The sequence below is a fragment of the Helianthus annuus genome, chromosome 4, assembly GCF_002127325.2.
Source record: "Helianthus annuus cultivar XRQ/B chromosome 4, HanXRQr2.0-SUNRISE, whole genome shotgun sequence".
NCBI classification, from domain to species: domain Eukaryota; kingdom Viridiplantae; phylum Streptophyta; class Magnoliopsida; order Asterales; family Asteraceae; genus Helianthus; species Helianthus annuus.
Genome location: NC_035436.2, coordinates 2,193,319 through 2,205,949, shown reverse-complemented (window position 1 = coordinate 2,205,949; position 12,631 = coordinate 2,193,319). Strand labels below are relative to the sequence as shown.

The following is a 12,631-nucleotide window of genomic DNA, read 5'->3' as shown; positions in this document are numbered from 1 at the left end:
CGTAACAAATTTCAATATTAATCCTAAATGTAAGCTTAGTGTATTTCTTTTATTTATTAACGTGACTAGTGTCGATGTACTTTTGTCTATAACTTGTAATTATTCTTCAGGTATATCTTTCGGTCATTGTATAAACGCTTAAAGTTTGATTTTGTGTGTATTGACCAAAATAAAACATTATCCTTCTGTTGTTTGACTTGGCCTATTCTATACCGAAACTCTATTGAAATCAATATACGAGAACTTATTAAGTATATCTTTGTTATTGATTATCATATTTCTTGGTTTGTGGTGTGACTTGGATTCCACACTTGTTACATCATTAAGAACAAGAAATCTTCATTGTTAAGATCGAAAATCTGGACCTACAAGTGGTATTAGAGCCAGGTTCGATCTCTTATTGAAAACAAGCATTTTTACGTGATTTAGAGTGGTTTTTCAGTGATTATTGACTTTTCTTGGACAAAAACCCTTAAACCTGTTCTTGGCTGAAATATGGATTAAAAGACATTAAAATGATGTTATTTGAAGATAATACTTTTCCGGCAGTCAAATCGACATCGGCGACCACTACTTTGAGATATGTAAACTAGCTTAGCAAAGATGTTCAATTCTTGAGAATCAAACGGCGAAATAGTTTGTTTTGGGTGAATGGTGATGGAATTAATTGTGGATGATTTGTGACATTATTTGAGGAGAATTGTATTGAAGTATTTAAATTTCATCTTGTTGATAAGTGCAGAATTAATTAGATGATTTTGAAGATCTGAAATGTTGTTCCAAAGTTCATGTTTATGGATTAATAAATAGATAAAATTATATTTTTTTGAGTAAATTGCCATTTTCGTCCAAAATCACACTTTTATACCATTTAGCCTCCAACGTTTGCAACTTTTTGCCATTTTCGTCCAAATTGCCTAACCCAGTTACTTTATAGCATCAGAGGGGGTATTTTTGAAATTTCTCAATTAAAAGGGGGTAGCTTGTAACTATGTTATAACATAGTTATATATATATATATATATATATATATATATATATATATATATATATATAGGGATAGGATCATGAGAAAACCAAAAAACTATTAAACATAGGGGTATTTTTGTCAACAAACATATTTATACGCTTTCTGTTCGCCCAATTCATAAACCACACACACAGTCTCGATTTTCTTTTACGGAGGTTTCGTGTTCAACAATTATCAAGTCTTACATCAATCAATTCCATAATTGTATCAATTACTCATACATATAACGGATCTCATACTGAATTAAAGCTATTTCGCATCCAAATTCATGTTTAACAATCGTAGGTAATCGGATTTCATGTTTATTTTATCACATATTGTTCATAATCAGAATTCGGACATGTTTGATTGTTGTTTAATCGATATTGTTGTTAAATCGTTCAGGTATGGCTTCATCCAGCAGTTCTACAAACAATGGTGCAATTATTGTTGACGCATTAATCGGTTCTAACGATGATGACGGACATGAACGCATCGATGAGTCAACTGATGCTAACAATTCAAGTTATGGTAGTCATAATGTCCGTCCATTACGTCTGTATGACGTTGATCAATTAGGTAATTTGTTTATTTATTAAAAAAATGTGTATTACACATGTGTACACGTGTTTATATTACGATGTGAACTGTATATATCGTTAATTGTTAACATGTTTGTATTTTCAATATAATATGTTTTTTTTATTGTATGTATGGACCCTATGCATGCATGTATGTATGTATGTATGTTTTACATGTTGTGTGTGTGTGTGTGTTGTATGTACGTATATGTCCATCTTTTAAATATATTACTATAATGCATATGTGCAATGTTTTTTCTTTATTTGGCTGTAATTTTCGTGTTCATATTGAAGGAGATATAACCAGCCATGTATACATAACAACTGATGGAACAAAGTTCTAGAAACCTTTGGTGTCTCCTGAATATACACCTACTATCGGAATGGTTTTTGACACATGGAGCGACGTTGAGAATATGTACAAGTCTTATGCTGAGAGGTCTGGGTTTTCTACACGTTTGGGTGCCATGAAGAAAAATGGAACTGTTGTTACACATATGTATATGCAATGTACCAGATCCAGTAAACCTAAGCAAACACAACTTGAATCGATGGACCCTAGTGCTTTTAAAGTATCTCGAAGTAGCAGCTACAAAGTTACTGACTGCAGGGCGCGGCTAAAGCTTAAAGCTATCTCAGGCACTACAAAATTCTTCATTTATGGTTTTATTGAAGCTCATAATCATGGATTGGTCGACAAGGACAATCTAGACTTTACCAGAAAAAGGAAGAAACTTATTTATGACGACCAGAGGTTCATTCACAAACTAAGCTTGAACAAAATTGGCCCTAATGTCGCGCATAAGATTCGAGCTTCGTTAAAGGGTGGGCACCATAATGTACAAGGAACTGTAGTAGAATTCAAAAATTTCACTAGAGATCTACGGTCTTTTATCGGCAAGAAGGATGCACAAATGGTTGTTGATACGTTAAAAGCTCGTATGATAAACCTGCCAAATTTCTTTTTTGAATGTGTGGTGGTTGACAGTGAGTTAAGATCATTGTTCTGGGCTGATGACGTATCCAAATGCAATTACGAAGCCTTCGAAGATGTGTTAGGTTTTGATGCAACATATCATACGAATTAGTAAGTTTTCTATCTTTATTATGTTGCATAAATGCATGTATTACATCTATGTAATAACGATTTTATTTTATTAATGAATGTATTACTGAAGTTATGTTTGTCATATTACACTAAACTCATTGTTTTATTTTGTTTTGAAGGTATAACATGATATTTGTTCCGTTTACCGGTGTCGATTACCATAAAAAGTGTGTCACATTTGGTGCTGGGCTATTATACGATGAAACAATTGGTTCTTACACGTGGTTGCTTACCACATTCCTTAAAGCTCATAACAATAAGCAACCAACGTTGGTGTTGACCGATCAGGATGCTGCGATGAAACAAGCAGTTTCTGGTGTATTCAATAAATCTATTCACCGGCTGTGTATGTGGCATATTGTAAGGAAAATTCCTGCAAAGGTATGATAGTATTTTTACATACATTCATCCACATACGTGTAATAGTTGTATACTTTAATGTCATTCATTTATTTTTGTGATTTTTTTTATTCAGATTGCAGGTGATTGATGTGTGTAAAATGCAACATATAAATTACATCAAATAAGGCATAAAACTAACCCTTTTTTAGTACTAATGTTGGAAAAAGAGTGTTTTTGTCTTCCTTTTGTATTTTCAGGATGAAATGAGCTCAAATTCACAAAAGAAGCAAAAAGACAGCTAATTCTAACATAAATACAAGAAAAGGAACAAAAGTGGGTTGCCCGAACCCTCAACGGCATCCTCCCAAGCAGAGAAGACAAAACAGAAGACTGAACACGCCCCGTGCTCGCTGAGCACGGGGCCGAGCCCAAGAAGCAGCAGAAAAGACAAATCTATAGAAGCTTCTATTACCCACCACGGGGCCGTGTCCAGTGAGCACGGGGGCGTGGCGAAAGTACAGCAGGCGCATTAATTGTAATTGCGAATTACAATTAATGAAGAGAGAGTGTCAGACGGACACGGGGGCGTGTCCAGCGGACACGGGGCCGTGCCCAGCCTTCTATTCAGCCTATAAATAGGAGTGTTTGGTTTCATTTCAACTCATCCCTTGGCACACCACCTCTCTCACACTTCATCCACCACCCACCACCACCATAACACCATCATCCACCACCATCATCCATTGTCCATCGTAGAGTGTGTGAGTCGTCTCGGGATCCAAGATTGATCGTAAGAGTTCTTGACAATCAAGGCCATGTTTGCCTAAGTCTCTTACATCACTTGGTGAAGACAAGTGTTTAGTATAATACTTTTTATTTTTAATCTTTTGCACTTTTTATTTGGTTTTGTATTAATGACTTTAATAACTAGTTGCTTATGTTGAAGGTGATCTTTCCTTATCGTTTGTCCGTGGTGTCTTGGCATTATTTTACTGTCTATATAAAATAAAAGATTTTCACCATTCATATCTCCACGGTCTATATGGAGGTATGTTGGCTACCTAGTCGGGGGTTAAGGGAACGGTTTGGTAAGGGTCTTGCCCTTGTTCAGCGTTTAGAGGTCCTGCAAGGGACCTGGGTCAATTTTAGTAGGATCTCCTTCAATGCCCATAGGTATTGGATGGCGGGGATCCAAACTCTTTGACCCCCTCATAAGTTAACTACTATTAATACTATAACCCGGCTATTTAGGACTGTATCCCTGCTGACTCAGACTACTTAGCTGAGGGTAACATCACCGCCAAAAGCGGGGCCAACCACAATTTGCATTAATAACTTAATTCATTATCTTCCAATAATCCAACCCTTTAGGATTGTATCCTTGCTGACTCAAACTATTGGGTTGAGGGTAACGTCGCCTTCAAAAGAGGGGCCTACTACAATAACTAAGATAATCTCTTAAATAAGTGCAAAAGTGCGAAAATAATCAAAGGTTATACTAATACACGAGTCAGATCCAAGTGATGCATCTTGTCTATCTGTTTTTATTTCATTTTTATTTTTCAGCATTTAGTTAGTTTTTATTTTCTTAGTTTAAAAAACCTTTTCTAACTTTTTGATTTGATTAGACGTTGAGGATAAACCGGTACTAAAAGCTCTTGTGTCCTTGGACGACCTCGGTATCTTACCAACACTATACTACGTCAACGATGGGTGCACTTGCCCATATGTGTGTTTAGTGTTAGTAAATATCGTGTTTTATAAATTTAAAACTTGGCTAAAAGTGTAAAAAGGGCTTAAAATATACATCTAAATTATATTACACTACACACGCATCAAGTTTTTGACGCCGTTGCCGGGGACACAAGGATTTTAAGAAAGTTAGGAATCAACGGCCTAATCATATTTTTATTTTTCTTTTTAATTTTTTAGGATTTTCTTAATTTTTCAGCTTCTGCAGTGCTCAGCACGGGCCGTGCCCGCTGAACACGCCCCCGTGCTCAATCATTGGAACTGGCAATCCTGTTTTAAGTCAGACAGTAAGCTGAACACGGGGCCGTGCTCACTCAACACGCCCCCGTGCCCAAGATTCTCTTACTGAAAACAGAACCGTTAGATCCCGGCGGTTGGTAATTTCTGACATAAACATGAGTGATGGTAATTCTTTTTACTTTCGACACTCTTATGGTATGTGGTGTCAATTATGTGGAGGCGAACATGAAGAACTAAAATGTTACTTTCTAAATTATAGGCCCCACTATATAGACCCACCAATTCCTTATAACCTTAAGAGGGGCAAAAGTAAAAATAAGCACTATCTCTCCCTCGAATGCGCCCAGCCAGATATTCTAGGGGAAATGCTCCTTGACGAGTTATTTCAACTAGAAGAGCTAATTCTAAATTGGTCAAAAGAACTTAGGGAGGATTTTATTAATCCACCCCAAGACGATGACCATGAAGAATTGTTGGAACCGCATTCCGACAACCTCGTTGCTTCCGAAAATACCTTCATACCTAGAAAAGACTTGGACGATAGTTGTCCCTGTGCCGATTGTGCCGTGAAGGACTCTCCATCAACTTCGTTCGGTGCATACATAGACCTGAGCGATTCGGCATACACCTTCCTTAACGAGAGCCCGGGAAAGGGTTGGACTTGTCCACCTAGAATGAAAATAGGAATTACCCTCACCGACAACCTCTTGCGTTCTCGCCTTAGTCCAAGGCAATTAAGGTATCTTAGGCACTTTGGGGTTGTTCCAACCAATCAAGAGCCGCCCGATACGGGTAAGTTCCTTAAAAAAAAACTAGACAACTTCATAAAACAGTCCCTCGACACGGGGTCGTGTCCAGCCAACACGCCCCCGTGTTCACCAAAAGATTCCCTTCTGATCAGTACGTCAGAATACGGACAAACTGTGTCAGAACTCCACCTGCACACGGGGCCGTGTCCAACGAACACGGGGCCGTGTCCAGGATGCTGTCGTTTTCTATAAATGCAGCCAAGAATTTTGCACATTTGGACCAACTTGGGACAGAGATTTGAAGGAATCTTCTCTCAAACTATCTTAGGTAAGTCTAAAAGAAGGTTCCAACAACCCATCTTGTCCTTTCCTCTTCTAACCATTTCCTTCTTCTCCATCTTTCTCCAAGAACTACCATTAAAAAGTTTGAATTCTTCAAACTTTGTGGTAGGAATTAATGAGTTTTGTTCAAGGAATCTTGGTAAAAATATGTTATGCAAAATGCTTAAAAAGACCTCACAAGTTAAGAAAATAACTTAAAATTTCAAGTTTCCTTGCTTCAAAATTCTGCAGAAAGATGAACACAGGGCCGTGCTCAATGATCACGGGGCCGTGTCCAGATACTGTTTCACCAAATAAACTATTTTTTAGTTTATTTTTCATAGAATGTCGAGCGAAAACAGCGAAACATCATCCGTGCATTCATCAAACAGCCGAAGAGGAAGGAGGCCTTCCGTTGAAGCTACGCTTGTGCACTATGTGATAGCATTAAGGGAGGCTCTCGACGAAATGACGTCAGTAGAGGAGGTCCTAATTGACCGTATTAACGATCTTACGGTGGGACTCGAAAGCAGCTTCCAAGAAATTAACCTCTTGCACCAGAGGTTAAATATTCTTGTAGCACCCCCGATGGAACCAGTCCTTCCACAACAGGATTGGAACTTGGCACTCGGGATTAACAACCCAACCGGGTGGGAAGACTTCCCAGCGGAACCTCCTTTGGTACACCAACAAGAGATCCCAGCGGAAATCGAAACTCCTCAAACTAATGCCAATGAGCCCTCTTTTCTCCTTCCAAGGGAGGTGGAGGAGTGGCTCGCCGACATGTGAGGAAAGCCACACCCGGAAGAAGGAGTTCTAAAAGCCTTATCTAACCAAGATTAGTAGCTTCTTGGAAATTTTGCTAATTAAAATAAAGTATAGGGCTAGAACTCCATGGTTTAATATTTCCTTGTTTTCATGTTTAGTTTTATGTAATGTCTCTCTATGGTTGCAACGAAATGATGGTTTTAAAAGTTTGATGGTTTAAAATAAATAAAACACACTCACGGTGGTAAAGGATGAAAAAGGGGAACGAGAAAAATGGCCCCATGCACAAGAACAAGGCAACCCGACACGAATTTCTCCATTACAGAAGGTTCAACACGGGCCGTGCCCAACCAACACGGCCCCGTGCTGAACCCCCTGCAGAAAAATGCACAGTTCAGGTAACTGGACACGGGCCGTGTTCACCAGACACGCCCCCGTGTCCAGGCTTCTGTCTCATTTCTTCAATTTTCGTTACTGGCACCTGAACACGGGGCCGTGTCCGGTCCCCACGGGGCCGTGTCCAGACTGCCAGTAACATAAATCTTTGCTTTTTAACACCACGTTACACATCCAATCAACCGAAAAATTTATTTTTGGGACACATTGAGGACAATGTGTAATTTAAGTGTGGGGGGGAAGCTAACACCTTGAAATTTTGCAAGTCCTAACAACAAGCCTTACACAAAACTCTATTGGAACCGCTAAACACCCCAATTTTTTTCAAAATTTTTCATTTTTTTACTTGTCTAAAGTTTAAGTTAGGAATCCTAAGATTAATAAAGGTTATATTTTTACAAATTTTACAACCGAGAGCGTCGTGATAACAAGAACCAACATAAGAAAATTATGAAACGGCATAACAAGCTTAGTTAAAATTTGATTATATATGCTCGATCACATAAAAACCCATTCCCACAAAAGTGAGTTTTGAGCCTTTATTGAGCATACAAATTCACATCTTTAGACTAAATGCTCATTTTTCGTTTCTTGTGTGAATAGCCGCTTGGTTCTTACAACTATAGAACTTGCCACGATGATTCATTCCCGGTCCTTACTAACTTAAACCCAAGTAAGTAAATGATGGAGGCATTAGGACTAACCATTTTTCTTTCCACACCATTATTTTTCATTTTTTTACCACCTACCCAAAATCCCCGTAGTTAACCCCTTTGAGCCTAAACCTTTCATTTCTTTACCCTAAAACCCTTTTTACCCACCAAAAACCCTTTTTATTTTCACCCTTTATTTTAGTAACAAGCTCGGTTTTTCGTAAGCTCGATTTTTCGTGTGACTAAAAAAAATGATGATGAAGTTAAAAATAAACAAACAAAGCTATGAAAACAAAAGCTTGTTTGGAGAAATACTTCAAAATAAAAAGTCACTAAAAACAAAGTGTTTTACGAAAACCGAAGCTTTTTACGCTTTTCGCCCTTTTACTAACCACTAACCCAACCACCCACCTTTAGCCCAAACCTAACCCTTCACCCAAAAAGTCCTCTTGATATTTACAAAGGTATATAGTTAAAAAGGAGAAGGATTGATTGTTTGGCAAGCTTATGGTAGGAATAAGTTCCAAGCCGCTCAATAAGTTCCAAGCCGCTCTCGAGTGATTCACTAAAAAATACACCTTCGGCCGAGTGTTGAGTGATTTCTCCCGTGAGGTATGTGAACTTGTATATAAATGAAATTTTAAAAAGGCATGCTAAGCCTAAATAAATAATTTCTCTTATGAAACGTTCTAAATAAATCATAACGAATAGGATTGTAAATAAGTAAAAATAAAACCCAAAAAGATCTTGGATTCCCGACACTCTATGACAAGCCAAAAAACCTTCTCTTCTACCCATTCCATTTGGGAGTGTAAGCCTCATATTTAAAGAGTTTTGCTTGAGGACAAGCAAAAGTTCAAGTGTGGGGTATTTGATGTGTGTAAAATGCAACATATAAATTACATCAAATAAGGCATAAAACTAACCATTTTTGAGTACTAATGTTGGAAAAAGAGTGTTTTTGTCTTCCTTTTGTATTTTCAGGATGAAATGAGCTCAAATTCACAAAAGAAGCAAAAAGACAGCTAATTCTAACATAAATACAAGAAAAGGAACAAAAGTGGATTGCCCGAACCCTCAACGGCATCCTCCCAAGCAGAGAAGAGAAAACAGAAGACTGAACACGCCCCGTGCTCGCTGAGCACGGGGCCGTGCCCAAGAAGCAGCAGAAAAGACAAATCTATAGAAGCTTCTATTACCCACCACGGGGCCGTGTCCAGTGAGCACGGGGGCGTGGCGAAAGTACAGCAGGCGCATTAATTGTAATTGCGAATTACAATTAATGAAGAGAGAGAGTGTCAGACGGACACGGGGGCGTGTCCAGCGGACACGGGGCCGTGCCCAGCCTTCTATTCAGCCTATAAATAGGAGTGTTTGGTTTCATTTCAACTCATCCCTTGGCACACCACCTCTCTCACACTTCATCCACCACCCACCACCACCATAACACCATCATCCACCACCATCATCCATTGTCCATCGTAGAGTGTGTGAGTCGTCTCGGGATCCAAGATTGATCGTAAGAGTTCTTGACAATCAAGGCCATGTTTGCCTAAGTCTCTTACATCACTTGGTGAAGACAAGTGTTTAGTATAATACTTTTTATTTTTAATCTTTTGCACTTTTTATTTGGTTTTATATTAATGACTTTAATAACTAGTTGCTTATGTTGAAGGTGATCTTTCCTTATCGTTTGTCTGTGGTGTCTTGGCATTATTTTACTGTCTATATAAAATAAAAGATTTTCACCATTCATATCTCCACGGTCTATATGGAGGTATGTTGGCTACCTGGTCGGGGGTTAAGGGAACGGTTTGGTAAGGGTCTTGCCCTTGTTCAGCGTTTAGAGGTCCTGCAAGGGACCTGAGTCAATTTTAGTAGGATCTCCTTCAATGCCCATAGGTATTGGATGGCGGGGATCCAAACTCTTTGACCCCCTCATAAGTTAACTACTATTAATACTATAACCCGGCTATTTAGGACTGTATCCCTGCTGACTCAGACTACTTAGTCGAGGGTAACGTCACCGCCAAAAGCGGGGCCTACCACAATTTGCATTAATAACTTAATTCATTATCTTCCAATAATCCAACCCTTTAGGATTGTATCCTTGCTGACTCAAACTACTGGGTTAAGGGTAACGTCGCCTTCAAAAGAGGGGCCTACTACAATAACTAAGATAATATCTTAAACAAGTGCAAAAGTGCGAAAATAATCAAAGGTTATACTAATACACGAGTCAGATCCATGTGATTCATCTTGTCTATCTGTTTTTATTTCATTTTTATTTTTCAGCATTTAGTTAGTTTTTATTTTCTTAGTTTAAAAAACCTTTTCTAACTTTTTGATTTGATTAGACGTTGAGGATAAACCGGTACTAAAAGCTCTTGTGTCCTTGGACGACCTCGGTATCTTACCAACACTATACTACGTCAACGATGGGTGCACTTGCCCATATGTGTGTTTAGTGTTAGTAAATATCGTGTTTTATAAATTTAAAACTTGGCTAAAGTGTAAAAAGGGCTTAAAATATACATCTAAATTATATTACACTACACACGCATCAGTGATTTATTGGAAAATATAGACTTGAGAGCTGCTATACATAAGCTGGTTTGGAATTTGTTTATCACACCTGAATAATTTGAAGAAAGATGGAATTTGCTTATGGAAGGGTTACACTTGAAAGAAAATAATTGGCTGAACGAGATGCATGAGATTAGGGATCAATGGGTTCCGTGCTATTTTAGGGATGTGCACATGTGTTGTCTAATGAAAACCACCTCGAGGTGTGAGAGTTCGAATTCCCTGTTTAAAACAAATTCTAGTGGAACAAACACGCTCGTGCAATTCTTGATGTGTTTCGACACAGCAATTGATGGGCAATGATACACTCAACGCAGATTGGAGTTCGAAAGTAACACAATAGCACCATCAATGCCGAAGAATGTGCCTATCGAAAGACATGCCTCGGAGTTATATACACATACGCTGTTTTTGGAGGTGCAAAAAGAGATATACAGAGGCATGACATTCTGCTATATTGCTTCAAAAACACCAGAACTTGATGGGGTAAAAATTTATACCATTGTTCATACTAACAGGCAGTACAAAGATATTAATGAATTTGAGGTAATTGGCTTATTATATTGTTGCATTACATATGTACATTATAATTATCAACGTTATGTTTTTTTAACATTTGTAACATATACACATGTGATGCAGGTCAGTTTTGATACACGTGATAGATCGGTTTCATGTTCGTGTATGGGTTATACGCGCCTTGGCTATTTGTGTAGGCATGCCTTTTGCGTGTATAGATACAATCAGGTTGATGAAATTCCCGTTCAGTATCAACCTGGTAGATGGAAACGAGACATATTGCCAAGGAGGGTTTTTAGCATGTCGAACAGGTATTCTGCCGATACAGACGCGGAATCTGTAATCCGGAATGAGATTTTGGATTTGGTCATTGAGTGTACTGATCGTTTAAGGCGTAATATTGGTAAACTTTCTGAGTTGTCTGGTGAAATTAAAGAAATTAGGAACCGTGTTCTTTCGCGAATTCCCGACCGAACCGGCGTGTAACAAGACATCAGCTGTTATCAGTGAACTTCTCAAACAGCCTGAAGATATGGAAGTCTCGATAAATCCGCCACAAGGCATCCAGAACAAAGGGTGCGGTACCAACCATCGACTCATTGGTCCCGGGAAAAAGGCTGTTGTTAATAGTGCTAAAACTACTAGGCTGTGTGGAAAATGCAAGAAATACTTTAATGATCTTGACTCACGTAATTGTGAAAAAGTTCGGGCTGCCAAAGAAGCCGCGGCTGCTGCTACAAAAGCTGCTAAAGCTGGTAATGTTGTTGTTCCAAAAGATTCATGTCACGTTGGTGTTGTTGATTTGTCTAACGGTGATACATCTGTTGGACCATCATCTCGCATTTGTACTCGGGCCACTAGAAGATCCACTAGAAGATCTACCCTACGTTCGTCCGACCCGCTTGAAGAGTGATTTGGTTTATACAATATCGAGAATTGTTTTACATAATAAGCAATGTGACTCTTACATTACACATGTGCTTCGAATAAATTTCATGGGATTATGGATTTGTTTTTTCTATTACACATGCATCATGTTTGTGATGACATGTTTTTTTATGGATTGTGTCACATGTTTAAACTTGAGTTTATGTTACATAAGCATACATGGTGTTACATATTTTGACGTTATATTCAATGTGATATTATACTACATGTTTGCATTACTTTGTTTTATGGTAACATCGATTTTGACATCATATTACACGTCTGATGGATTTGTTCACATTCATTTTATATGTACATTTCATATGATATTGCTATTATATTACAAATAAAAATCATTCAGAATAATCCAAGCCATGATACGTTTTTTTTAGTTATGTAGTTGTATTTCACGTGTGTTGTATAACGTTATCATAAAGTTGTGATACGTTTTTCCTTTTTGTATGATACTGTTTGCTAAAACATTACACACGTGAAATGCATACAACTGTCAAAACCGATAAACATTCGTATCCAATATAGATGCTAGAATTTAAACGTGCATAAAGCATCATATGTCTTACACAATCATGTTATACTAATAATATTGTATCAATCATAACATCTAAAGATTGTATCAATACAAGATAATAGTCAAAAGCAATATCGAAGTGATACGATTT

The 12,631-nt window shown here is 38.0% G+C and overlaps 2 protein-coding genes across 2 annotated transcripts; both read left to right on the top strand.

The window, feature by feature from the left end:
- The first annotated feature begins 1,973 nt into the window (after nt 1-1,973).
- LOC110935393 (protein FAR1-RELATED SEQUENCE 5-like) lies at nt 1,974-3,188 on the top strand. The gene is made up of 3 exons (XM_022177782.1): nt 1,974-2,644; nt 2,818-3,079; nt 3,174-3,188. The coding sequence occupies exons 1-3, from the start codon at nt 1,974-1,976 to the stop codon at nt 3,186-3,188; spliced, it is 948 nt and encodes a 315-aa protein (XP_022033474.1).
- Nucleotides 3,189-10,856: 7,668 nt separating this feature from the next.
- Nucleotides 10,857-11,937, top strand: LOC110935391 (protein FAR1-RELATED SEQUENCE 2-like). The gene is made up of 3 exons (XM_022177781.1): nt 10,857-11,051; nt 11,148-11,363; nt 11,461-11,937. Exons 1-3 carry the CDS (start codon nt 10,857-10,859, stop codon nt 11,935-11,937), a joined length of 888 nt encoding a protein of 295 aa, XP_022033473.1.
- Nucleotides 11,938-12,631: the final 694 nt, after the last annotated feature.